The sequence below is a fragment of the Cavia porcellus genome, unplaced genomic scaffold (assembly GCF_034190915.1).
Source record: "Cavia porcellus strain 051 isolate PalLab524CR breed Dunkin Hartley unplaced genomic scaffold, mCavPor4.1 scaffold_8, whole genome shotgun sequence".
Classification (NCBI taxonomy): Eukaryota; Metazoa; Chordata; class Mammalia; order Rodentia; family Caviidae; genus Cavia; species Cavia porcellus.
Window position 1 is genome coordinate 42,803,079 of NW_026947491.1, and position 26,881 is coordinate 42,829,959.

Sequence of the window (26,881 nt, forward strand, 5' to 3'; positions counted from 1 at the left end):
TTTACCGCTAAACTGCTTCACCAGCATCATATAAAAATTGGTGTATGTATGTATGGGAAGAACCACTAAGAATTCAACTGAGGACCTTTGAGCCGAGTTAACCTCCAGCCCCATTGCCTTTTTTTGAAAGAGAGGGTCTTACTAAGTTTGGTCACCAGGTTGGGCTTAAATTAATCAGTCTCCTGCCTCAGCCTCCAGAATGCTGCGACTGTAGGCCTGTGCCATCAGGCTTGGCTAAAATGTTCTTTTTTAATTTTTTTTTTAAGGTGGAAGGAGGAGGGCATTCTATTAAAACAAGGACTAGAAAAAAGCATGTAATTGTGCATGACTTTTAAGATAAAACATGAACCCTGAATATAATGTTTATTTTAAGAAATCCTCTTCCAGCCACAGCCACGCATCCTTCCTGAGAAATGAAGGTAGGGCAGGCATGTGATTCTTCTCTCACTGGGGCAATGTGGGAACTGTGAGAAGCCCTGATACAATGCACTTGAATTCAGCTAGAAATGAATGCTATCCGTCTATCCTCCTTAACTAGGAAACAGACAGCCAACCACCTGACAAGTCTCGGTAGTAATACAAAAGAGATAGAGATGGAAAAAGACCATCCTTATAATGGACACTCACTTATAACAAGTGATTCTATGAGGTAAGAAAACCCTGAGGCTCCTACTACACCATGCACCTCAGAAGAACACCCCACGGTTTCCAGGCCCAATTCAGAATGTCTGAAGCTGCCTTTGATTACTTCTCCCGCACACCACATCCACCCCTGGAAACCATCCTGTGCTCTCTGGTCTCACTGCCACAGGCTTAGTCCATGTGCTCACTGTTTCTTATCGGGCCTGCTGCAATAGGTCTACCATGGTGCTCTTAAAACTGCATAATGGGTCTTCACTAACTTGGTCAGTACACTTCTATTAAATGCCCATTATGTATCCATGAAGTGATAGTTCATAGCCTAGCATGCATAAGGGTCCCAGTAGCCTGACTCTTCATTAAGTGTCAGGTCTCTCTGTATCTCCCTACATGATGGTTTTCTTAGTTTCCTAAAGAAGCAGATGATTACCTGTGATAGATCCTATTCTTTCTTCCTGGCAGGCCCATGTCTGCCAGGCAACCTTCTAAAAATACCCAGTTCATACTGAGATCCATTATAACATTTATCCACATCTACTTTATCCCATTAATCAAGTTAGTTCCTCCCTTCTAAATGCTCATAACCTCTGTAATTCTCCTATATTTCTATTATTGTTTTGTTATTTGTGTTTATTTGTCTATGTCTTCTAAACTGAAATTCCTTATGGATTGAGTACTTTACTTACTTTACTTATATAGATCTCTCAGTATTCAGCTAATAGATGCTTGGTCATTTTAACAGGAAAGAGAAGGAGACCAATATAAGAAAGGATCATGAGCTGGTCCTTGAAGTAGGATTTTGACAGACTAAAATAAAATATAACGAGTAAAAAAAAAAAAAAAATACAGTGAAAGTGGAAAGAGGATTCCAGGCAGACAAGAGTATCAGCAAAGTTATGGGAGTATGTAACTTTACAAAAGCCTTCTGAGATGGTTCGCCTTAGCTTATTTAAGGTGTTCTATGGTGGGAAATGGAGTTAGTAAAATTGGAACTTTACTATGAAGGGCTATGAATCACATCTAAGAGTGCCCTGGACATGAAAGCAGAAAGGAGATGGCTAGACAAAGGGGAGGCTGTTGGGGAGAGGGGAGGAGGGAAGACAAAGGAAGGTAATGTAGGGTGACATGTTCAAAGTATGTTCTGTGTATGTATGAAAATTCCACAATTAAATCCAATATTGTATATAATTAATATGTGCTAACAAAAAAAGAATGAGAATTTGTACAAGTTAAAATTTAAAGCCAGACATGATGGTGTCTGCTTATAATCCCAGCTATTCAGGAGGCTGAGCAGGAGGGTTGCAAATTTAAGGTCAGCCTGAACTCAGTGAGACCCTGTTTCAAAAAATAAAGGGCTGAGATGTAGCTCAATGTGAGACTCTGACTTAAATCCCCAGTACTGGGGAGGAAAAAAAAAGTCTCCAAGTCTTGGGAGCAAGAAGGTTGTACGTGGAGTCTCTGATTCAAGGGTCTCTAATCTTATTACGAGGGCAGGGACAGTATCTTTTGCTTTTAGAGTTCTCTCTGTAGTAGTTAACAACAAGGCCTCAGAGTCAGACATTCACGGTTACGGTTTGGACCTGGGATGTCTCAGGCTTGGTCCCCAGCTGGTGACACTAGTGGTAAGTGGTGGACACTTTAGGAAGTGCGCATAGAAAGTAGCTAATGGGGAGAGTGATTTAAGGGTATCATGGGACTTGGTCCACCGCTTGGGTGTTCATTACATTTGTATTTCCTTCTCTTTCTTAACCTCTTTCTCTCACTCTTCTTCTCTCCCTTACTCCCTCCTTTCCTTCCTCCCTTCTTCCTTCATTCCTTTCTCCTTCTCTTTTTCACCCATGGTGCCTCCTCCTCTCCTCCCTCACCATTAGATAAGCAGCCTTGATCTAACTTATGTTTCCTGCCAAAGGATGTTCTGCTTCACCACAGGCCCAGAAACAATGGAGCCAAAGACCATGGGCTGAAACCATGCGCCAAAATTAATCTTTTTTTGTTCAAGTTATTTCTCTCAGCTATCTTGTTACAATGAAAGAAAGCTGACTAACACATTAGCTCTTACACTTGCTTTTCTACCTACTGGTTATGAGCTGCTGGACAAGTCACGTATAACTCTTTAGAGCACCTGGTGTAGTAGCACATGCCTGTAACCCTAGCACTCAAGTGGCTGAGGCAGAAGGGTTGCCACAGGTTTGAGGCCATCCTGGGCTTAAGGGCCATCCTGAATGACATAGCAAGAACTTGTCTCAAAAAAGAAAGAAAAAAAGACTTTTGAACACAAATTTACAGAGTGTTTTCTTTCCCCCATTAAGATCTATTTATCGCTTAGAGTTGTTGGATCAAATGAGATTATGCATTAAATTGCTTTCTCAGTGCTGCCCTACAGTGAGTGCTCAATACTCATCTCTATCATTATGTCCAGTTTTACCCCTTTGCTTATAAATAGTATATGTCCTTTCAGTTCAGCCATGTCTGTTTGTGTCTATCATGGCTCTGAGTATTTACAGAACCTACCATCTTCTCTGGCTCCACCCTCTGCCCTGACAAAACACTGTCTTCAACCAGAAAGTTGCAAAACCACCTTGTTTAGTGCTGCTAAGCACAGTGCATACTTCCTTTTTTCTACCACTCCCTTCCTTTGACTATAGCTTGGTTCTTAGGTAGAGAGGGTAGAAAAGATAAAGAGAAAACTAACCCATTAAAGGCTCAAGATTCAAAGGCTTGAAGTGTTTGGTGAGGAAACCTTCCCACTTTCAGCTGGAAAAAGTGGAAAAACAGGGGTTGGGATTTAGCTCAGCGGTATAAGTGCCTGCCTGGCAAGCATGAGGTAGTGAGTTCCATCCCTGGTACCAAGAAAAAAAAAAAAAAAGTAAAAAAACAATGTTAACACTCTGGAAAGACACTTCAGGCTCTGGGCACAAAATCATTTGCTGCCCCGAGCGCTTATTCTGTATTCAAGGCCAGTGTGGGTGAATCCGTGGCAGGAGTTATTTGTTGTTCTTTTACAACACAAAGATGTTAAGGAAGGAGTTGCTTTTTCTAAACTAAAACCTCAGTATTCAGGTTTAACTGCTGGGTTGGCACTTTGTGATTAGTAAGTGGATTCTGGATTGCGGTTGGGGCACTTGTCTCTAAAAGAGAAACCTTTTTTTTTTTCTTTGTTTTTTTGAGACAGGATCTCCCTATGTATTAAAAGAGAAGCCATTAAGGGAACAACATATACAAATGTTAAATTAATTCTATGGCTGGATTGTTCCTATTGAAAATGAACACAATGCCAATTTCTAAAGTCCTGTCTTCACATTCTGCCTCTGTTTACCTGGCCTGCCAGCTAACAAATTAGCATGTAGACATTTAGAGAGAAAGAGCAAGAGCAAAGGCTGGGAAGTCAGTGCAACAAAATGCTAGCACCTGGTGACTCTCGGTGAACAATATTCCAGTATCCATTGACCTATTCTGTTAATTTTTCTGTAGCTTGAGTTTTTTTCTTTTTTTATCACTGCAGACATGTTTGGTAGCTTCCAGTTCCTCACCATGATTCTTCCCAGTAATCAGTTATTACAGGTTAGGTAATTCTCTTAATTGGGGGAATTTGAATAGGGCCTCAATATTAGATATTATGGAATATTGTCAATTTTTTCTTAGGTGTAATAACTTTACTACGGTTATATAAAAAGACTTAAGCTATATGCTAACACAGACTTTTCTTTGTTTTGTTTTTTTTTTTTAACTTTTTATTGGTACCAGGGATCGAACTCACAACCACCTGCTTGCAAGGCAGGTCCTTATGCCGCTGAGCTAAATCCCCAGCCCTAAACACAGCCTTCTTACTATGTCCAGTATTCTTGTCCAGCCTTTTCTCCCCTCACTCCCTCAGCTGCGCTTGCTTTTCATTAGTCGCTAGTCGCTAGTCGGGCTGAGAGAACCTGCAGATTCCTCTCAGTACTCTCACCACTTGCCTCCCAACCAGACACAAGTCCTATTTCGAATGCAAGTCTTCACTATAAAACCTCCTTCAGCTCTCCCTAAATCTTTCTGTCTGCTGAATTCCCTCCCCCAGATGTATCTCTCTCTTAGGTTACTTGATTTTCACTTTATTTTACTAGATTGTAAGCTTCTGGCAGGTAAGACCGCCTCTTCGTCATCTCTAAATTCCTTCCTGTGTTCAAGCCAGCCCCCTGAACAAGGGAATCCTCTGTAAATATTTGGTGAATTAAACCCTCTGGGATACAAGTTGAGTAAAAGTCAACGCAGGCAAAGACCAACAAAGAAGTAGTCAACAATGCCCTTGCTCAGGGGAGATCTGAGAGTCTGCCACTGAGAAATCAGAAACAGCCAGTGAAAGCAACAGTTTGAAACAAGGCTGTAAGATACTGCAGATACAATAAAAAACTGGGCTGAAGAGTCACTATCACGATGAGTTTGGGTGGGAAGCAGAAAATAGAACAAGAAGAATGGTTCCCCCTTTTTGTGTTTAACAGACACCAGATACTCATTCCCAGCTCTTCAGAGCAAAAAGTGTTTTCTCTGCTAGCCTTGCTCCTCCCAGAGAGGATCAGCAGGAAGTGGGCAGGCACAGATGTCAGGCCAGCTTATCAGCATTGCTGCAAAGGATGCAGCCTGAGGTTACAATTGAAAGGCAGGACACCTGGGTTTCAATGATAGTTCTGCCATTTAGCCATCTCTTTTCAAACTCATTTCCTCATTTCTAAAACTGGGATACTACAGCTAAAGAGAGAGTGGTAGAGTTCTTGCATGCTCTGAGTTTGAGCCCCAGCATCACACATACATACAAACTGGGATACTAACAACCGGCCTAAAGTGCTGAAGAGACGAAGTGAGATCATATGGCTAGAATGTTGGCTCCAAAAGGGAGAGATCGTGACTTGTTCTATCCCTGCCACTGGTCCATCACAGGCACTTGACAGTTGACACATTTGGCTATTTGGGACCTTATTCAGAAGATTATATCCATGCTTACAGAAATGTTGAAGTATTCCAGAGAATCTTTTTCTTTTTACTGTAACTTTCTCCATCTTTATCTTGCCTTCCATAACATTTCAAGAGTCAAGAAGTCTGGCTCTGAGCAAGCACCCCCAACCCCGGCCATTTCCCCTTATCCAGGCAGCACCTCTAGGTACTGCTTCCAATTCAGTGTTTGCCTGTCGCTGTGTGTGATTTCACAGTGTCTTGTCTGCAGTAATACAGAGCTCCCTGGGAAGACCCAGGGTTGTCTCTCTTTCTCTACATTTTCAGGGTTTGAGGCAGGAAGCATAGGGTGCTACCTGGGTGACTGGTTTTCCTCTTAGGAAATATTTGACTTTGAGGTTTAAGGAATCCCCTTCCCTTTTCAACTTGGTATTACCAAATTGAGTTTCATGAAGAATACTGACCTCCTTTTATAGATGCAAGATCTGAGGCCCCAAGCAGGACATTATTTACTTAAGGTTTTGGAGTCCACACTTAAAGAGGAGAGGAAGCCCAAAATAAGGGCACAGTGTTGATGAAGACTCAGTGATGGCAAACCTTTTAGAGTGTTCAATGGTATAAACAGCCCACTGTGGCATGAGTGCTGTAGGCTTACCACCACTGCTGAAGACAGAGGGTGAGACAAAAATCAATTGCTATGTCTTTTAATTAATTAATTGATTGAGTGCTGGGGACTGAATCTAAGGCCTCATGCATACTAGGCAAGTGCTCTATCACTAAGCTACATCTCAGCTCTGGCTCTTATTAGGCTTGGTGGCACTGGGAACTGAACCCAGGCCCTTCACACTAAGCTACATGCCCAGTCCTTTTTTATTTTGAGATACAGTCTCAGTCTCTAACTTGCCCAAATTTGGCTCAAACTTTTGATTCTCCTGCCTCAGCCTCCCAGAGTGCTGGAATTATGGGCATGTAGCACCATACCCTGCTTTATTTTTTAAATTTTATTTTATCTTTTGTGGTGATGAAAATGGAACCCAGGGCCTCCTGCATACTAGCAAGTTCCTGAGCTATCACTGAGCTATACCATCAGCCCTTAATGTGTCTTTTTGGCGGTTTTGTTTTTCCAGTAGTAGTGTAGCTTTCTCTGAGGAAACTTGTTGCTCTCTGTACTGTTTCTTGCTAGCCCTTCCCATAGGCATTCTCTCAGGTCTTCAAATTTGTAACTAGACAGTCTTCAGAGAGACTTAATGATCAAAGTGCAGTTAGAGTAACAGAGACTGGACACACAAAGTCTTTCCCTCTCTTTCACATGACTCAAAAGATATAAAAAATAAAATAAGATAAAAAGTATATAGACTCTCTTCCCACTATTGTGGCCTTTATAAGTCAGGAAGTACACTTGTATTTTCATTGGTTCCTAGTTGATAATGCCCCTTGGGAGAGCGAGCTGATAGCCTTTAATCATTCCCAGGACCCAAGCCAGTACTTCATCTTTAAAAGATAATACAAATACTGCCATTGTTAAGCATGTGATATTCTAAACCCTTCCAAGATCATGAGCCCTTGAAAAACCAATACTGTACTGTATCTGAAGTCCTTGCATTTTCCTTTCTCCTATCTTACTTGTCTTTCCACATGACCTTGTCTACTGGAGTGCTGGTATGTGAAAGTTAAAAGCAAAGAAAATACTCCAGACTGGTAGAAACAAACAATTTCATTATAATACGTAAGAAAGTACACATAATCTAGAAAGACAGGTAAGTTATACATGGGCAGCCTACCAAAATGCTAGTGCTGGCGTAAAGCTAACTGCTGCTAGGATAGATACAAACTTAAGAGATGCTCCATCATCTTGGGTGGGGTTCTCTCCAATGCCAAAGAGGGTACAGGAAACAGATACTGTATGTGCTACTGCTTATACCGATTTAAACAGCACCCAAGGCCAGGAAAGGCTGGTACCAAAAGAACTGTGAAGACTTATTTAGTCCTCAGATTCCCAACCCAAGCTAAGCGGTGGGACTCTGCAGCATCACATAGTTGGTCATCACTGTCTTTGCCTTTGGGGAAATTATTATTATTATTTTGAGATAGGGTCTCACTCTGTAGTCCAGGCTAGCCTTGAATTCACGGAGATCCTTCTGCCTCGGCCTCCCCAGTGCTGGCCTCCACAGGCGTGTGCCACCACACTCAGCAACCCTCTAATTTCAACATCTACAAATCACCATCCTCTGTACTGGGAGGCAGACCCTGCTACAGTTGGGCACCAACGTTAGCTCCTTTCTTCCCCCTTTCCTGAGTCAGCCTGAGGTCCCTGAGAGGGACTGCAGTCTCCTCCACGGCCTGTCCTGTCAGGCGGTGGGCTCCCTTCTCTCTCAGACCCTCGGCTGCCTGGAGCCGACTGCCTCCTCCTTGCTGGGCAGCCGCAGACCCTCATCTCTAGCCCAGGTCTCCCGCGGCCCCCGCTGCCTACCTTCTCCTGGGCCCTGCTGAACTTCTTCTGCACCTGCTTGGCGAAGAGGCCTGCAGCTCCACCCGCCTTGCCCTCTGCCATCCTACCGGCTCCCCGGGGACGGCTGACCTAGCCCTGCGCCCTGTGGTTTCTGCAGCCCCCGAGGAGGAGGAAGTGCGCACTCCCAGGATGCCCCGCGCGCCTGCTGGGGGAGGGGGCGGGCTCGGCCTCCCTCCCCTGCCCTACGTGGGGCTCGGGCAGCTCCGGGGTCTGCGGCCAAAGGCCGAGGCCCACCGGGAGCCCAGGCCCACCCGGCTGCCAGTGTGGCCCATCTCACTGCCCACCACAGTCCAGAGCGGCCGGCAGGGTGGGCGGGGATGCTGGGAGCTGGGGTAGATGCTGTTCAGTGGCAGAGGCCGGGCCAGCGGGCTGGGACTTGGGCTGCCCACAGGAGGCGCCCGCTCTAGGCCCACCCCAGGCCAGGCGTGGTGGCCCATGCTGTAATCCCAGCGCTCTGGAGTTCGAGACCAGCCTGGGGTACAGGGCGATTTTAAGTCTTAACTATATAGTGAGATCCTGTCTCAACAAAACAACAAACAAACCCCCGCCCCAAAAACAAAAACAAACAAACAAAAAATTCCTCCCCACAGTAGAGGAACATAGACTGCGCTGAACTTGGTATTCAAGTGTGAGCCAGAAGACGAATTTGCTCTGGGAAAGAACTGACACAACGTGACAGAAAATACAATTGAATTCTACTCTCAGTGTAATATTTATTGTATCTGAAAGCTTCTTTTCATTCTGGAGGTGTTTGTTCATGCTGGGTTGCTCAGGTTGCAGTTTAACCACTGCAGGAGAGGTTGGCCCTAAACTTGGAACTGGTAGGAGCAGATACAGATAAGGGGACAGGACTTCAGGTCTGAGTTTGGAAAGGAGGAGCCACTGAGCTGGAGAGAAATGGGAGTCCTCAGGAAAGGAGTTAACCCATTGAAAAAGATCTGAGAAGAATATTTTCCACACTGTGCTGGTGTATGTGGGGGAGTAAGTGTTTCTAGTTGGGTACTGTAAACTATATAGCAGCATGCATACTCCTAGTTCTAGCACTTGGGAGGCTGAAGCAACATTGCTGTCCTGTGTTGAGGCTACTGAGATTGCTATTGTTTCTCTAGGAAGAAGTTCTCCATATGGAAGTTATCCCCTGATCTGTTTAAGGAGACAGCTGAAAATTAGGATTATATATTCAGAGGACCTATTAACTTTTACAGTGCAGGTAAAATTTCCTCAAAGAAGAAGAGAAGGTAAAAATACGTGTCCCAAGGAGTGCAGAGAGAAACTGGAGTCCTGCCACAAAATCACCTTCTGGTATTTTCCATTTCTGTCCCCTGAATAGCCAGAATGCACTTCAGGTCAGCTGTGTGCCAAACACTGCTGGGTGAGGGGAAGCTACGGGTGAATAAAATACAATCTCTGATCTCAAGATGCTTACAGTCTGAAGGGGGAGATATGTTCGTAATCTGATTATACTGCAATGTGCTTAGTTACAGACATGGATACAAAATTTTTAGTCTACAGGTGATTAGTGTTTTTTCTGGATGTTAGCTTTAGTGACAGCCAGGGAAGGCAGAGTAAGAAAAATGGAAGGACTCATTAATTAGGAGAAACCTAGAAGACATATTCTGGAATGCTGAGAGATGACAGTGACAACAAGCAGGTGTGTCATTAACAAAGGCGTATGTCCCTGTCACTCGGGACTCTACAGCACTCTACATAGCACACTGCAGCCACTGCCTTCTAAGAAACCCTCTTTAGTGTCAATATCAGAAACTGAAGTTGACAATCAAATACTTGAGACATTTCTAGGAAAATGGATGCATGAACCTTGGGACCATACTCTTAAGTGAAATAAATCAGACACATAAATACTGCATTGTTTGTCTAGTATGATAAACTGAACGTGTAAACAAAGATCAAAACATATAATAGGCATTGTTAAATAGGAAGAAAATGTTCAAATGGAAAGGAGAACAATGGAAAGGGAAGGGAAAAAGGAAAGAAGGGGGAAGTGAAAAAGGAAAACATGGAAACAGCTTTCACAAATGACAAGGGTGGAGAACTGAAGGGAGACTAGGGATGTTGGGAAAAAATGATGTACAGGTATAAATTCTGTATGATGGATGTGATCATTATGCCTATCCAAAATATGCCAATAAAATATGATTGAAAAAAATCATGTTCACCAAATCACATAATATTAGAGCAGGAACATTCATTAGAAATTAGGCTGTGGGGGTACACACCTGTAATCCCAGTACTTGGGAGACAGAGGCAAGAGGATTGCTACAAGTTTGAAGCCAACCTGGGCTATGTAGTGAACTCAAGGCCAGCCTAAACTATAAGACCCTGTCTTAAAAAAAAATGGCATAGGAAAATTAAGTCACAGAAAAGGCTGGTAATTGGCTCAAGGTTATCCCCGTTCTCAGTGGTAGAACTGGGAAAGGACGCATGTGCCATGGCCCCAGCCCAGTCTCTTGTAGATAATGTTTGGAGCCTCTGCCAATATAGCAGGACCAATTCTAGGACTTGTCTCAGCCAGTTTCTCCAGCTAGAATGTTTACTACCTTAGTCCTTCATGTCTGGTCTTAGTAATTGCTAGAACAACTGCTTCTCAGGGCTGGGAATTTAGCTCAGCGGCATAAGCACCTGCCTTGCAAGCAGGTGGTCTTGAGTTCGATCTTGGTATCGATAAAAATGAAAAAGACAAAAAACAAACAAACAAAAACTGCTTCTCATCAGCTTGGACTTCTTCTTTCAATTCCCTTTTTGCTTTCTCCTAGGCCACTTTTAACACACTGAGCCATGGCCAGAAGAAAGCAGAATTATCAGCTTCTCAGTTCTTTGTGGTTTACAAAATCCAGGATAAGGTTGCCTATTTTAGTTGAAGCCTTGAAATGCTGATTCACAGTTAGCTTGAGGCCCATATTGTTGCCTCTTCCTTTCTGTTCTCTCCTTCCCTCAATTCTTTCCTTCATTTGGTATCCTCATCCCTCTACTTTCTACTCTTTGCAGTCTCCTAATTTGTCAGTTCCTTAGTCTGCTGGCATGTGACCTTCCATCCTAACCCTGTACTTCCTTCCGTCTCTAGTGTATCTTAGTAGCTCCTCTCAGTCAGCATTTGTTTGAGGCACAGAAGAGAACAAAAGATGAGTGCACAGTCTATCATGGAGAGTTAGTTACTCAGGAATTTTTAAAAGCACTTTGTGCTTTTGGGTATAGCAAATATTCACAGGAAAGGAGTCAGATAGATTAATGGATGAGTAGATCCTGAAACAGTGCAAAGTGGATAATGTAAAAACCCCACTCACTAGGCTTAGTTTGTGGACTGGTAAAGATAGCAGCAAAGGAAGAACCAGCCCAGAAATGTGGTGAAATCTAACTTGGGCCCTATAACTACATTTCCTCTAAAGGGCTTAATTACAACTAGAAAAACAATGTACATCCCATTTTTCAAAAAAATCTGGCTCTGACTCAGTAGTCTCAGGATGGGTGTTTTGTTTTGTCTTGTTTGCTGTCCTTTTTTTCCAGCCCTGAGGATGTAATCCAGGGCCTTGAGTATCCTACAGAAGCACTCTACCACTAAGCTTAACCTCAGCTCTTTTTTTTCTTGTTGACTTAAATCCTATTGTATGAAGATGTAAGAACCATCTTGGGAAGGCCACTGGACTCAGGAAAATGTTCAGTTGGAAGCAATGACCTGAAAGAAAAGACAGAGTTATATCCCCTATTAGTAAATTCTGTCTACCTCCTTTCTTATTTTCTCAGAGCTCCGAGTTAAATATGTCCTGTACAGGGTTTTGGGGTAGTTGGGGGGGGGCAGTAGTAGGTCTCAGGAGGCCTCAATATTATAGGCACATACTCAGGATATAGAGATATGGGCAGACTTTGAAATATGTGAGCCAAGATTCACATATGAAGGCTCCAGATTGTTTGAAAGCTAGAGGGCATAGTAAGAAGAATTATGTGTTTCTACAGCTAGGTCAATGTAGCCAGTCTGTCCTCACTCTCAAGCATTCTTTAAGGCAATAACATTTTCAAAAATTAAAACAAACCAGGCATGGTGGTGCACAGTTATAATCCCAGCACCTAGGAGGCTAAGGCAAGAGGAACTAAAGCTTGAGGCCAACCTAGGCTGCTGAGTTCAGGGCCAGCCATGCAGTACATGCAAGACTGTCCCAAAAAGCAAAACAAAAACTTAATGCAATTCTCTCAGTGCCCTTAGGAAGACATTGAGGGAGAGGAGCATGCAGGCCTTTCTGAACTGTTTCCCCCTTGGCTTTGACTTAGGACAACCCTGATATGTGCCTGGTTCCGATCTGCTGTTCTATTCTCTCGGCCTAACCAGTAGACAATATGGTGAAGTCTGCTCAATAGTTATGGGAAGGAGAACTCGGGATGGCACTATCTTGTGGCAAAGGCGAAGGATTAAATGTGTGAACACAGTAAGGAAGACAATGACTTCCCCAGCCCATCTTTTGCTCCTAACCCATGTAGTACTTGACTCTCCAGGTGACTGTTTAATCCATCATTTGAGAGGGCTTACATTATTTATCCAAGAAATATAAGCAGAGACGCGGGTGAAGACTGTGGGCTTCTTGGCAACGTTGCAGCCCAGTGTGGACACAAAGCTGGTTACTCCATGAACAGCATACTGACCATTCACTAAGCAGTGGAGGGGGCCCCCAGAGTCACCCTGCAGGGAACAGAAGCAGAGTCCTAAGACTTCAGCCATCTTTGTTTGTGAAATTTTGTGCTGTTTTAAAAGTCCAGTTCTATTTCTACTTCTTTCCTATCCCTGTAATCACAATGAATCTTCTTTCTTTCTAAAACAACCATAGTACTTTTTCCTCTCCTTTGCCACATTTATGTCATACTTCGCCTTCTATTTTGTTTCATAATTTGTGTCTGTTTCTCGAACATATCTATGAGCTTCTTGAGTCAGGAATTATATTATATTGACATCTTTCCTCTCCACAATGCTAGCATAGAACCTTTTTGTTGTTGTTTGTTCTTGTGGTGCTAGACTGAACCCAGAGCCTTCCCCTTGCTAAGCATATGCTTCCGCCACTGAGTTAGACCTCAGCCCTGATCTCAAGGCCTTAGGTTCAATTCCAAGCACTGCAAAAATTAAATACAGACCAAAATAAAGCTACCAAAAATAAATAAATAGAAAATGAAGGCAATCAAGTTTAAGCATGGAGAAGAAAGTAAACTACAGAACTATAATTTATATTGCATCCATGATATAACATGGTCAGAAAACAACAAAAAAGTAGCCTCTAGAAATTATAAATTTGATAGTAGAACTGAAAATTTGGAAGAGTTGGAACATAAACAGGAACAAAGAAATATAAAGGACAGGACCAGGAGGAAACCACATGAATAAAAGAAATTCTAGAAAGAGGTTTAGGGGTGTGGTTCAGTGGCAGAGCATTTGGCTGGCATCACAAAGCCCTGGGTTTTATCCTTGGTGCCCAGAAAAGAAATCTAGAAAGAGAAAACTAAAAATGGAGGTGAGGAAATAATAAACAAAGGATACTTTCATAATCAAAGTCTGGAATTTCTAGAAAGGAAAAAAAACCACTAAATGTTATAATGAACACAAGTAGACCCACATCCCAGGGCCAGACCCCTGAAGGTCATAGACCATGGGGGTCAAGAGAAAATGAAGGAGATTATTTACAAATTAGTGGGAGATGTGGGGCTGAATTTGGGATGAATTAACTATATATTAAGCAAACAAAAAAAGGAAACTATTTTCCAGGGAAAAAAATAAATTATGTAAGAAAGGAAAAGTAATCCTTGAGTATTACATGATTTAGTTGTGAATAGTATTTTTCATAGCCATAATAAACACTGGATGAACACTGACCTAACCAAAATCACTTTTGCAGGGTAAGGTTGATGTCCTTAACAATCTTGCTGAGCAGGTGAGGTAGGGTATAGGGCATTCATATATATATTATATATAAATATATATAATATTTGTAATATATAATAATAAAAGGTTTACATTTCATATAGTATCTGAACTGAAAAATTAAATAGCAGTATATATATATATAAAGTATGGAGGTTGACCTCAGAAGATCAGCCAAAAATGTTGAAAGCTAGTCCCTTTGGGGAAGAACTAGATGAGCAGAATTGGTGTAGTACGTTTTCTTTTCTAGTACTGAGGCTCATGGTCTTACAGTATTTTTCAGTTTAATAGGTGTAGCTTAAATAAGAATTAAGAGCACAAGGTCCTAAGTTCAATTCTTGGTACCAAAAAAAAATAAAGAAGAAGAAATGGGCCAGGTGTGGTGCTCCATACCTATAATCCCACCACTCAGGAGGCTGAGGCAGGTGGATCATCATCACCAGTTCAAGACCAGCCTGGGTTACATAGTAAGTTCAAGTCCAGGCTATATAATGAGACCCTGTTTCAAAAAACAAAAGAATAGACAAACAAACAAGAAGAACTAGGGGAAAAAACCAAAAATTCAAATTGGAGATAATTCTTTTAAAGAGGAACTCTCTGTACATTACTCCAACTGCTGTTTGGGACAATGTGTTTTGTTTAATACGAATACATTTATTGTATTCGAAACAACCTCTCTTCCATCTATATCCTAAAAGGGACTTGAGAATATTTCAGATTGAGAGGACCAGAAGAGAATAGAGTTGTGAGTACTACTGTCATATGCTAAATGATCTGGAAAGAGACTCACTGAAGCTCTGGGCAGACGGAGGGTGTGACTAAGATTTTATGGCAGGAGGAGGAGCTGGAAAAGAACGCAGTGATTGAACCAGGAGGGTTGCAGTGAATCCACTTTGAGGAGAAAGGGAATCAGAAATCTGAAATCCCAGAAGACCCACTATTTGAGAAACTCCAGTGGAAAGAGAGCTGATGACACAAGTGTTTCAGAGAATTATCAAGTGTTCAGAGAAGAAAAGCACATTAGTTTTTGAAAATTGAAGGTATTGAGACAGTAGAAGGATGAGAATTAACTCAGAAGGCTACACCTTACATGTGGGGCTGGCTTGCTGATGAGGGCCTAGAAGATGCAGGAGTCTGCTCCCCCATCCTGACTTTTAAATTTTAACAAGGGAAGTCACAGGAAAATTGGGACATATCGGTTGCCTTATTTCCATGGTTCTTTGGATTCACAAAACTCCCTTTAACTCTTTCATTCTACAATTTCAACTAGCCTCCTGCTAACAACTTCTCTTCCGCTTCTGCATAGCTTGAACTTTGCAATGGATCTGCAGTCTTGGGTCCTATTGCTGTCATCTTGCAGGAAACCCCAGCCTCGGATGAATCCGTTCCCCGCATCTGGTGTCTGAGGAAGATGGAGTGAAGCGTACATCCACGTGGTCATTCCTTCACCGCCAACCTCAGCATCTTGGAGGACGATCCTTCCATTCTCCTTAAGGATCCCAGACTTATACAACCTTTCCAGCTTCATTTTCTGTCGTCAAATCGACTCTTTCTAATTCATGCATAACCAGAAGCAGTAATTCAGAACATCTGCCAACTTCCAGCTACCCAAGCGGCAAACTCACATCCGCATGCAGGCCTAGCACCCGTCTTCCTGGCCAGAGTCAGTGCCGTTGGCTCCATCTCTTCCTTTTCTTCTGGGACCCTGTGCCATCCATTATTCCTTTTCCCTGGTTTGTACCAGATACTTTTCTCTCTGCCTATTAATGTACTCGGTTTTCTTCCCGTTTAAAAAATTCACCTCCTCCATGTCCAGCTGTTCCTAAAGCTACCAGACTTTTTCTATTCCTGTCTTTCATCCAAGATTCTTAAAAGGGTAATCTGTATTCCCTGCTGTATATTTTTTCTGCCTGTTTGTCCCTTATTATTTATGTTTGTCCCTTATTATTTATGACTCCTGCCCTCACCACTCGACTAAAATGACCCTTTCCATGAGCAACAGTGATCTGCCAGTGGTAAAGTAGTCCTTTTCTTTTCCACTGTGGCTCCTGGCTGCACTGTATACTAGATATGTGATCTGGTAGTATTTCCTGAGATTTTATAAATCTTTATTACTCTTTGATCACTCTGCACATCTCTGAAACACTCAAGCATTTGTGTTTTCATCCATAGTTCTTCCCTAACCCAGTGTTCTCTTCTTATTCTGCAACGTTTTGTTTTGGGAGCGGTTACTTCTCCTGGCTGTCTAAACCTTATAAATCTTGTCTTGTTTGAGGCAGTAACTTCATACCCCAAATCACTTGAACTAGATACCAGGAAATCCTTCCAGATCCTGCTTCTTTCCTCTCTCCTACATTCCCTCCCTCTTCTCCATTCCTATCAATCTTGCCCAGATTTAGGCCCTCAAATTTCCTACCTGGATTATTGCAATTGCCCCTTAGCCAGTCTCCCTGCCTTCTTACCCTTCTCAAAAACCATGCCTACATCACCACTAAAAGGCAAATCCAATTGGCTGTTCTGTTTATAAGTCTTCAATGGTTTTTCCAGTGCCTAACAGATAAAGGTCATACCCTCGATCATGGAATTTGAAGCCTTAAGTCACATGTGGCTCCTGCTTGACCTCTCTGGTCTAATCTCCTGACATTCCTTAGTAAACTAATAGCTTATCCTCTAGCCAAGAGGTTAGCAAACTTTTCATGGAAAGAACAAATAGTAAATAACTTAGGCTTTGCAGGCCACACCTTCTCTTTAGGAACTCTCTGTACTGCAGTCCAAAAGCAATCATGAGAAATAAATAAGTGGCCTGGCATGGTGGCACACAGTTGTAGTTTCAGTATACAGGAGGCTGAGGCAAGAGAATTGCTGCAAATTCAAGGCCAGTCTGAGCTACATAGTGAGTTCAGGGTCAGCCTGAACTACACAGCCAAACCCTGTCACACAAAAAAACAAAAAACAAAAACAAAACAGGTAAGCAAATGAACAACCATGGCAGTGACATGATGTCACTCACTTATGAATGCTGCAAATTTGTATGCATTTTTCATGTGTACTTAAATCTTCTTTTGATTTTTTTCCTCTAACCATTTGAAAACATAATAACTGTTTTTAAGGTGAGGGCAGTACAAAAACAAGCTGCAGCTGGATTTGGCTGGTGGGCCTCCAACCTCTGTTTTGTTCTAGGTGTGGGAAAGTTATTTCTTGGCTTAATGCTTTTATTTATGTGTTTTCAGTCTCTGAATGTCTTTTCCCTTTTTCTACCTTGCTTACTTGTATTTAACCTTCAGGGCTTACTGTAGATTCTATTTCCCTAGGAAACGCAAGTCTTTTCTGTCTCTAGTGAATAGAAGTGGTACCTATCCTTGAGCTCCCACATCTCTCTATTTATGTCTTTATTGTAACAGCCACACTGAATTATAATATAGTGTATGTCTGCTCCTCTGCTCCTTCCCTGTATGCCAAGCACTGTGTTAAGGACACAAGAAGAATCAAACAATGTTAAATGGAGGAGAGAGGAGCACACTGACCCTGATTCCTCTTTGTGTTCCTGTTCCTGACATGGTGCCTGGCATATAGCAGATACCCACCGAGCTTCTGCGGAACTTCACTAGAAAACCTTTAATCTTTAGACCTTGTGCAAGCAGAGAATTTTCTCTATTATATAAAAACTAATATGAAATTATTTTGTGTACTTTTTCCTACCATACTCACCTGTACCCATACCTATAAATAATGAGGTAAAGAAGTGGTAATGGATGAAGTACAATAAAAAATGTGATTGGAGGCATCTGACACACAATTACAGTCACCTTTGAGGCTCAGCCCCAAATCTGGGTCATAACATCTGAAGAACACATAGATATGTCAACACACAAATGTCGGACCACCCACAAGCTGTTAAGGTGGGGGCATTTTTAAAAAATTTTTTTATCGGTACCAGGGATCGAACTCATGACCACATGCTTGCAAGGCAGGCGTTTATGCCACTGGGCTAAATCCCCAGCCCTATGATGGGGGCATTAAGTAAGGTAAATTTTGAGGTTCCCTTCAACTTTGAGATTCTGTGAATACTAGCCCAGAATCATTCTCAGATGCAGAAATAGAAAGCTGAGTCGGTACATAAGTTCAAGAGTAGATGTGGAGGGGCTGGGGATTTAGCTCAGCGGCATAAGCACCTGCCTTGCAAGCAGGCCATCGTGAGTTCGATTCTCGGTACCAATAAAAAGGAAAAAGACAAAAAAAAAAAAAAAGAGTAGATGTGGAACAGGGGGTGAGCAAAAGGTAGAGAGAGGGTCAGAGGCAGAGAGCAGAAGGCTTTCTGATCCCTTCCACATATATTCACCTGGCATCCAGATCTAACTCCATCTCCTCCAGCACACACCATGGTGTTCTTCACGGTAGAGCCCCAGTAGGAAGAGCCGGAGCAGATGGCATAGCTTACGCTGGGCAGGTAAGCCTGCTGCAGGGTCTGGGACACCTGCCCACTGGCTGAACAGGACACACATTGTCTTTATTGTAACACTTCACCACACTGTATTACAGTATACTGTATGTCTGCCCCTCTGCTCTGATTCCATCCAGGGAAAAATCCTTCCACACCCGCCAAACCTTCCCAAACTCAGGGCAAGCTCCTTCCCTCTGTTACATACCACAGGTCCTCTTCTCTCTCTGTATATGACAACTACAGGCCTCTTACTATTCCCAGCCTCCAAGTCCAAGTCCACAATCCTACCCCGGCTTGTTCACTTGTGGATAACTTAGTTCAGTAACAAATATGGTCTTACTGGTTGATAGTTTATCTCTCTGTTCTGCTCCTTACACTCTACGCCTCACAAAGCAGAACTAGGACACACACACACACACCTGTTTCCGTTTCTGAAGAACTACGTGCAGCTTTCTCTAGCTCTTTTGACTTTTCAAAGCCTTTGCATATGTATCATTTTTTCATTACAATAACCCTTTCATGTCATAGATCAAGAAACTGAACTACAGTGACATTGGACTAAGGGAGAACAGAGCCAGATAGAAGTGTATCTCCCAGCTCCAAGTTTCTACAGCAGATCGACTGCTCACAGCAGGGCCTTGCCTGCCCTCAGAAACCCAAACACCGCCTGGCAGTTAACAGGCTTCTGTGCTGAGCTGAATGTTTCTGCCCTTCCTAACTAGCTCTGTCCCATAGCCCTCCCACTTTTCCATGACGTGTCCTTCCTTCCTTCCTTCCTTTCTTTCAAAACAAGGTCTTGCTATGTAGCCAAGGCTAGCCTCAAATTTGAGGTGATCTTCCTGCCTCAGCCTTCCAAGTGCGAGGATTACAGGTGTGTGCGGAATTACAGAATGTTATCTGAATAACATTCTCTGTGATGTCTAGAGAGCAGCTGAAATCTCTTCCACCCCTGACTTACCTAGATCTACAACTACCTCTAACTTGTTTGCTGTAATTCAGCCCCTTGTCTGGAAGTAGCACAATGCCATAATGACCACCGAAGTCAGAACCAAGACATCAAGGTTCTGGTCATAATTTTGTACTAACAATGTGATCATGATCCTTAATTTCTTTGGTCCTTACTTTCCTCATGTACAAAATGAGAACTGGTACAAAAAACTGCTTTGGCTTATGTGTGGTAACACATGTCTGTAATCCCAACATTGTGGGAGGCTGAGGCAAGAATATCCCTGGTTCAAGTCCAGCCAGGGTAACTTAGCAATCTAGCAAGATCCTGTCTCACAATAAAAAAAAGTTAAAAGAGGCTGGGGATGTAGCTCAGCACAAAGATCTCATTTACCCATGTGTACCCCCTTCATTATAATCACACTTTGGTAAGACTGTTTTTAATTCCAAGAGTCTGATTCTCTTATTTAACTATTCTTAACTCGGTTTACTGTATCAGCTATTTTATCTATGGTTCCTTGGATTAATGATCTCTGGTGTTAAATATTAAACACCACAGAAAAATATGCCCTAGTAGCTCAGCTACTAATGAAGATCTCAGGAATGAATGGAGCCAATGGAGGTGACTTACTCTTGGTCAGGCCCCAGCCTGTTATGTAGCAGGGAGTGTCGTTAGCCAGGATGTCTCCCTCCTGGGGCAGAACACCTAGCTGCACGTAGCTGTTGAGGGTAACTGCCTGGGCCAGCCGCAGCAGGGCGATGTCATAGCTGCAAGAGGAGAAAACTCACTCTGGAATCAAAACTTCCCTCCGGTCAGCACCTGTGCTAAGGTCACTAAGCCTTGGTGTGCCTGTGGAATTGAAAAGGAAATTTAAGGGGCCTAACCTGCTAAGAGGGTGAGCTGTGGGAGAGTGTATGTTTAACAGCAGCATCTGCTGGTGGAATATCAGTATTACAGTTACTGCCATTGTCCGCAACCCGGGGAGGCGACGATTAGGGAGTCAGTAAACAGTAGGTGCTCTGATGTTGGCGGTAACATTCTCAAAGAAGAAAGACATAAAATATAGTGTGGCTCTGAGAGCTCTGCAGGAATTCCTTAATCATTTGAACTCTGTACTTCCATACTCTTTAGCATTTTGTTTCATTAGCAGTGCAGGGGGTCAAATCCAGGATCTCTCACATACTAGGCCAGCACTCTGCTACAGAGCGAAAACCCCACCTCAGCCCTAGCTATATTTTAATGATTTCCATTCCAGATGTCTGCAACTCACTCTTGCAGATCTCTCATGTAAGAATCACTTTAGGGAATTTCTTTTTGAGCTGGAGGTGTAGCTCAGTGGGAGAGTCCTTGCCTAGCATGTACTAGGCCCTGGGTTCAATCTGCAGCACACACACACACACACACACACACACACACACACACACACGACATTTTCTTTTATGATGGAATCTATTCCATATGATGAATAACAGCAAAAGCAAAAAAGCAGCAACATTAAGCTCTACAGACAAGGAACTTCAGGTAATCAAATATGCAAACCCTCTTATGCCAAACTAATCCTAAGATCTTCTGAAATTCTGAAGCCCTCCCAAGTAGCAATTCTCAAAATCCACCTGCATGAATGAGCCTGCTCATTAGTTCTGGGCAGGACACAGTGTTCGCTCTTGGATTCAACTGGTTCATCATCCAAAGGTCAGGCTGTGAGCCACGGACCAAGATTCAGACAGTGAAAACCAGCTAATCCTCTGGCAAAAGATGTAATGGAAGCCAAGACCCTCCTCCTGCAGCTGAGGGCAGCCTGAGCCTGTGCTTACCCGGCAGCTGCATTCTTGGTGTTCCACTTTGAGTGCGTCACAATCTTCTGCACACTCACAGATTGCTCAGAGCCTTCCTTCTGCTTCAGGTTGTGCTCTCCGACAACCACACGGAAGGTCCGTGAACTGGAGTGAGAGAAGGAAACTCCGAGTGATCCAAGGAACTGTCTCGTGCCCTCAGAGCAAGGCTGGAAAGTCATCTTACATCTTATCCTTAGGACAGGCAGGACTCCATATTATCTGTCTCAGACAGAGGAGGGTGAAAGAGCCTTGAAGATGAAGAAGTGACGAGCTCTTCATTCTGACTTACTAACTTGCGAGAGAGAAAAACACTATCACCTTCAGTTTCACATTTTGTAATCTGGGACAAGTGTGGTGAACATGAATGAAATAATGACCGTGAACCATGGAGCAATTTTGAAGGAAGTATAAACTTTTTTGTTTCGTTTTTGAGACAGGGTCTTATTGTGTAGTCTGGGCTGACCTTGAATTTACTATGTTGCTCAGGCTGGTCCAAACTCACAGTGATTCCCCTGTCTCAGCCTTTCAAATGCTGGGATTACAGATGTGCACCACTATGCCCACAATAGACTGGTGATTCTTTTTGGGAGGGTTACCAGGAGTTGAACTCAGGACCTCATGCTTGCCAGGCAGGTGCTCTGCTACTGAGCTATATCTCAGTCCCAGACTGGTACGTTTGTGCCCTGCCTGAATAACTTAGTGAGACACTGTCTTCAAATAAAATATAAGAACAGCTTAGTGTAAAGCCCCTGGGTTTAATCCTTAATATCACACACACATAAAAATGAAATACCATCAGGCCTCATTGTGGACTTAGCAAATCAGAAATTCTGCTGGGTGGGACTCAGCCATCTGTAGCTTCTACATGATTCTGATACATCTCAAATTTGAGAACTATTACTCATGGCAACAGTGAAAAAAGTTACCAGTCCTATGTTGAGTAGGCAGGCACTTAAATATTTACTCAATCCTAACAACTCTATCATGTAGATACCATCATCCCACTTTAGAGATCGGAGAAGAGAGGAGCTAAGTCAGTTGCTCAAGGTTACACAGCTAGAAGGTGGTGAAACCTGAGCCCGACTCCATAGCTTGTACTTTTTTCTATATGGTCTCCCTGCTACATTGATTTCCAAACACAAAGGAGCTGGCCAGTGGCCCACTCTCCACTCCACCTTCAGATGTCAAAATTAAACGTTCCTTAAGAAAATCCAGCATCTGCTCCTCCCAGGGGTTCATGAAAAAAGCTGGCCCTTTTCTTCTCACCGGTCTACACAATGAGCAGCTGTCAACACCCACTTCTGTCTGATGAGGGTCCCTCCACAGGTGTGATGCCAGGAACCTAGAGACAAGTACTGGAGGGAAATCTAGATGGGGAGGAAAGAGAGAAGGGATAGATTGGTGTTTTTCAAAAGACTTTGCCCCAAACATGTCATCTCCTTAAGTTCCTGACATCCTCAACACAGTCTCCAACTTTCTGAACTAAGGACAGCAAATAGGTTTCATCTGACTTGCCAATTGCTATGGATAGGTTGGTAGTGGCTGCCTAGAGGTGCTGTTGATAAGGGGGTGTCAGTGCTTCTGGGATCCACTTACAAGAATGCTGCATTGTTGGGTGAGTGTATTTGGCATCCTTGCTCTAGGTTGTTGAAATAGGCTTGGAACCAGGTCCTTTTATCACTGTTCTTTCTTGGAAAGGAAATGTAGCCAACATGTTTCTCTTCTAGCTAAGGCCCACAACCTAGGTCTCCAGAGCACACCTTTCAAATCAGGCTTCTCAAATACACTGTCCCCTCATTACAGGGCATACTCAGAAACAGTACTGGAATGTTCGTTTCCGTCAGTTTCTGCTTCCTCAGATTTTACAGTAGCTCCACTGAAACCCAGGGCTCACACTCAAAAGGCCTCTCAAAGTGTGGCTATTCACCTGTGAAGCGGCCAGTTTTACACATTCAGATTTGCTTAAAGCTGGGCCTCCCTGTCCTGTTACAAAATACAAACTCTTTACCCAAACAAGCAACTGCTCTGTGTATGTGTATGTGCCCCTGTGCGGAGTGCATTTCATGAGTCCTGCAGCGTGTCATGAAGGGTGTTGCTGGCAGTAGAAAGGTAGCCTGTACTCAGTGTGTGCCTGGGAGTGTGGCTGATGTTAGTCCCCTCTGCTAAGCCTTTTCATTTAGGAGCCCATCTAAACCTGGTCCCATCCATCTTTTACTTTATTTATTCATTTTGGTATCAGGAATTGAACTCAGGACCTTGTGCTTGCCAGGCAGGTGCTTATGCTGCTGAACTATAACCCTGGCCCTAATCCATCTTTAAAACCTGAGTTATAGACAGTTGCTAAGCTGCTAGTTGAGAAAAAGGCACACAAACATACACAGCACTTTTCGTAAGGACATAGCAGCACTCATTCAGTTGAGAGTCTGGGCTGAAGGAACACCCACCTGAGAGGGCCAGGAATTTCTCTGGACCTCGGTGCCTCCAACTACTCGGGCATTCGTTTCTGGAAAGTCCTGGGTGCTGTGTCCTTTGTGGAGCAGAAGAGAAGTGAGTGATGACTAAGCAGGAGGTCAGCTCCGGGAGGGCTGGGGCAGGCGCTGTGCTTTGAGGAATGTTAGCCGTGTCTGCAAATTCACAGCTCTTCTCTACAACTGAGGGGCCCCGCTGTGAGTTCTCTGAGCCCCCTCTGAAAGCAGGGGCTCCTGAGTAGTTCTGCTTTTCCCAGTGTCCTGGAATTGTGGCATGATAGGAAGGACCTGTCTGGAATCACCAGTCTGGGGCCCCAGAGACTCCTTGTGGTCTCAGTTTGCCCAGGGTCAGCCCTTGGCTTGAGGGCACTCTTCCGCTGATGTTTGGCAGGATTTTCCAGTGAATAGGGATAGCAAGGCACTTCCCAGTGGGGGCCGCTCAGGATGTCCTCCTGTCAAGAGGGTTGGTAGGGAAGCCCTGGCCCCTCAGAAGGGCTTCTTTCTGCTTCATGACTCTAGGACCTTTCACCAGAAAAGCGTTGTGTGGCTGGTGGTAACCTTATCTTTTCTATCTGATGCTCCAGGTCAGTAAAGTTTTTGCTAGACTGGCAGACAGAGCAACCTGCCCTTACCTGGGAGGGAATTGGCCTGGGCTTAGGGGAAGATAGTTTGACTCTTGTGCAAAAATCCCTCTCCCTTTCAGAACTCAGGCCAAACCATCCACTTACCGTAAAGGACCAGGGAGGTGAGCACGAGGAAGTGCAGCATGTTGCCAGGAAAGTGGACCACTGACCTCTTGCCGTGAACCAAGCCCTCTTTATGCGCCTCTTATCAGCTTTGCTGATCTTCTTCCTGCCAGCTGACAGGGCTGTGGGTGGAAGGCGGGAAAAATCACAGGTGACATGGAAGTACAAATGAATAGATTGCTTCTCAAGGGGCCAGGGACTTAGCTCAGCAGCACAGTGTCTGCCTGGCAAGTGTGAGGTCCTGAGTTAGATACCCACTGTGCCACCCCCAAAAGATTGCTTTTCAAGTCAATTAATTTATCCCTTAGTCAAAGACATAACAAAGACAGAACAAACACTTTTCATGCCTGTAACCCCAGCACTTGGGAGGCTGAGGCACGAGGATTGCTGCAATCCAAGGAAAGCCTGGGTTACATAGTGAATTCAAGCTATCCTTAACTACATAGTGAGACCCTGTCACAAACAAACAAACAAAATATATACAACAAAGTTAAATGGAGAACCAAGACCACTTTTCCCTTGGTGTGCACCCCTCATTGTCCTACCCCCAGCATCTATCTGTCCCTCTGTTCTCAGTGTACTGTAATGCAGAGACCTGTCTGTGCACTTAGGAGGGGAAGGCAGAGCAGGAGGGAGACAGTGATTAGCAGAAGGAAGACACTCCAGAGAGGGAGCTAGGGGACACCTGCACAGGTGTGAGTGCAGGCAAAGCAAATGCCCTGGAGAGAATTCTGGGTGAAAGGAAATACTGAGAAACAGGTTTGGAAGACTCTAGTGAAAAAGAGAGCTTCTAGAACTAAGGAATGTGGGGCAGGACTGATGAGGAAAACTTCAGGATGGGATGACTGTGGGCTATGAGAATTGGGAGCAGAGGGCACAGGAGGTGAGGGGCAGGCAGGCCCTGCAGGAGATGAAGGGCTGCGCCACTCAAGGTCAGCAGAGGAGAAACGAGCGAGGTGCAGTGTACTCAGAGCGGGGCAGAGGTCCTTGGATTGGGCACAAAGTGATTAGGGCCACTGCAGTTCCTGAAGGCTGTGGCTGGAGCAGTGATGGTAGCAAAATGGGGGATTTTGAGCTGGGCAGAGAGATTCCTGGAAGCTTATGGAGAAGTAGGAAAATCACCTGGATCACCTGGGGCTTTCCTTGTCCACATGCTGCAGAAGCCAGGCTTCCTGCCTGCAGGGCGGGAGAGGCCTGGGAAAGGTGTTTGGGTCTACACAGATTGTTACTGTCAGGGCCCTTGAGCTGTTCAAAGTTGTGCTCTCATGCTCAGGTCACCTGGAGGGCTCTCTCTCCAGTTCAGTCTCTTTCTTTTTTCTTTTTTTTTTTTTGTCTTTTCCTTTCAGGGATCGAACTCACGACTGCCTGCTTGCAAGGCAGGCGCTTATGCCGCTGAGATAAATCCCCAGCCCCAGTTCAGTCTCTTGCATTCAGATACAAAGTGGACCTTAGAGAGGTAGCCTGAGTTGGGCTGAGGGATCGGGGCTTTTGTCATTCTCCTACTTTCCTGCCTTTCTGGAGAATGGGAGACTCAGCCCAGGGGAGGAGTTCAAAAGGAGGCAGAGAGTATCTAAAGGCTACCCCTTGACATCGCATAGGCCAAAGTTGTGAACCTTTAAGGACAGGCCTGTTTCATATGTGTCTCTGTACCCTTGGCCTGATCCAGGGAGACCCAATCTGTATTTGCTTAAAAACCAAACTCTAGAACTATACTTAAGCCCCTGACAGTGGGTGTTTCATCTCCATGCTGGTGAGACTCATTTATTTGAATTAGGCATACATAGACTCCCTGGAAAATTTTTGAGGCATCGTATTTCTTCTGGCTAAACAGTTCCAATGCTAGTCATATCTCCCTTTGAAATAAACACAGGCATAAAAATAAATGTACAAAGCTTTGGATTATAAATTTGAATAAACTGGTTCTAGTCTTACTGTGAAATACTATGTAGCTTTAAAACAGTAAATTAGGCAGGGCATGGTGGTGCACACTTGTAACCCAGAACTTGGGAGGCTGAGGTAAGGGCATCGCCACAAGCTTGAGGCCAGTCTGAATTACACAGTGAGTTCAAGGCCAGCCTGAACTGCATAGTGAGACCCTGTCTCAAAAAGATGGGGAAAAAAGTAAGTTAGATTTAAATGAACTGACATGAAAGTATCCTAAGTGAAGAAACCAAAGTCATGCATGAGACGGTACTGTGTATTAGTACATTTGTATGCTGATAGATGACAACCTGTAGGCCACATGTGTCTCTGGACAGCTAGCAGTGTAGCTTCACAAGATTATAAACTAACACTCTCATGCGATTTTTGAGTCTGTTGTACAGTGTTCAGTCATGGACTGCATAGGTGACCGCAGAAGGCTGTGTGGGCGAGGGCACACTTCAGTGCCATCTCTGCCTCCTGCGGCACCATCCATTGACTGGAAACCCTCATGTATCAGCTATCACATGTCCCTGG

General features: G+C 43.8%; 2 protein-coding genes across 4 annotated transcripts in view; both read right to left on the reverse strand.

Annotated features, from left to right (window-relative positions):
- Bin2 (bridging integrator 2) overlaps positions 1-8,207 on the reverse strand; it is a 38,902-nt gene extending 30,695 nt beyond the window's left edge. For all 3 annotated transcript variants that reach the window (XM_063254778.1, XM_063254777.1, XM_063254776.1), the window contains exon 1: positions 8,036-8,207. In XM_063254778.1, coding sequence (XP_063110848.1) covers positions 8,036-8,116 — 81 coding nt within the window. In that variant the 5' untranslated portion in view covers positions 8,117-8,207. The remainder of the gene's footprint in view (positions 1-8,035) is intronic.
- A 322-nt stretch (positions 8,208-8,529) lies between these two features.
- Positions 8,530-24,446, reverse strand: Cela1 (chymotrypsin like elastase 1). Its single transcript, XM_063255569.1, has 8 exons — positions 24,407-24,446; positions 23,655-23,737; positions 22,477-22,577; positions 21,190-21,315; positions 20,006-20,142; positions 18,328-18,473; positions 12,612-12,761; positions 8,530-11,765 (listed from the first exon to the last, which is right to left on the reverse strand). The coding sequence occupies exons 1-8, from the start codon at positions 24,444-24,446 to the stop codon at positions 11,748-11,750; spliced, it is 801 nt and encodes a 266-aa protein (XP_063111639.1). The 3' UTR covers positions 8,530-11,747.
- Positions 24,447-26,881: the final 2,435 nt, after the last annotated feature.

What these genes read in the sequence shown, in the direction of transcription:
- Cela1 (XM_063255569.1), bottom strand. Translation starts at nt 24,446, where the DNA reads ATGCTGCACTTCCTCGTGCTCACCTCCCTGGTCCTTTACG. An exon ending in AGGCTGGGGCCTGACCAAGA is followed by an intron (nt 18,474 to 20,005) that starts GTAAGTCACCTC and finishes TGTCCTGTTCAG; the next exon opens with CCAGTGGGCAGGTGTCCCAG. An exon ending in GAGTTAGATCTGGATGCCAG is followed by an intron (nt 12,762 to 18,327) that starts GTGAATATATGT and finishes TGTTCCCTGCAG; the next exon opens with GGTGACTCTGGGGGCCCCCT.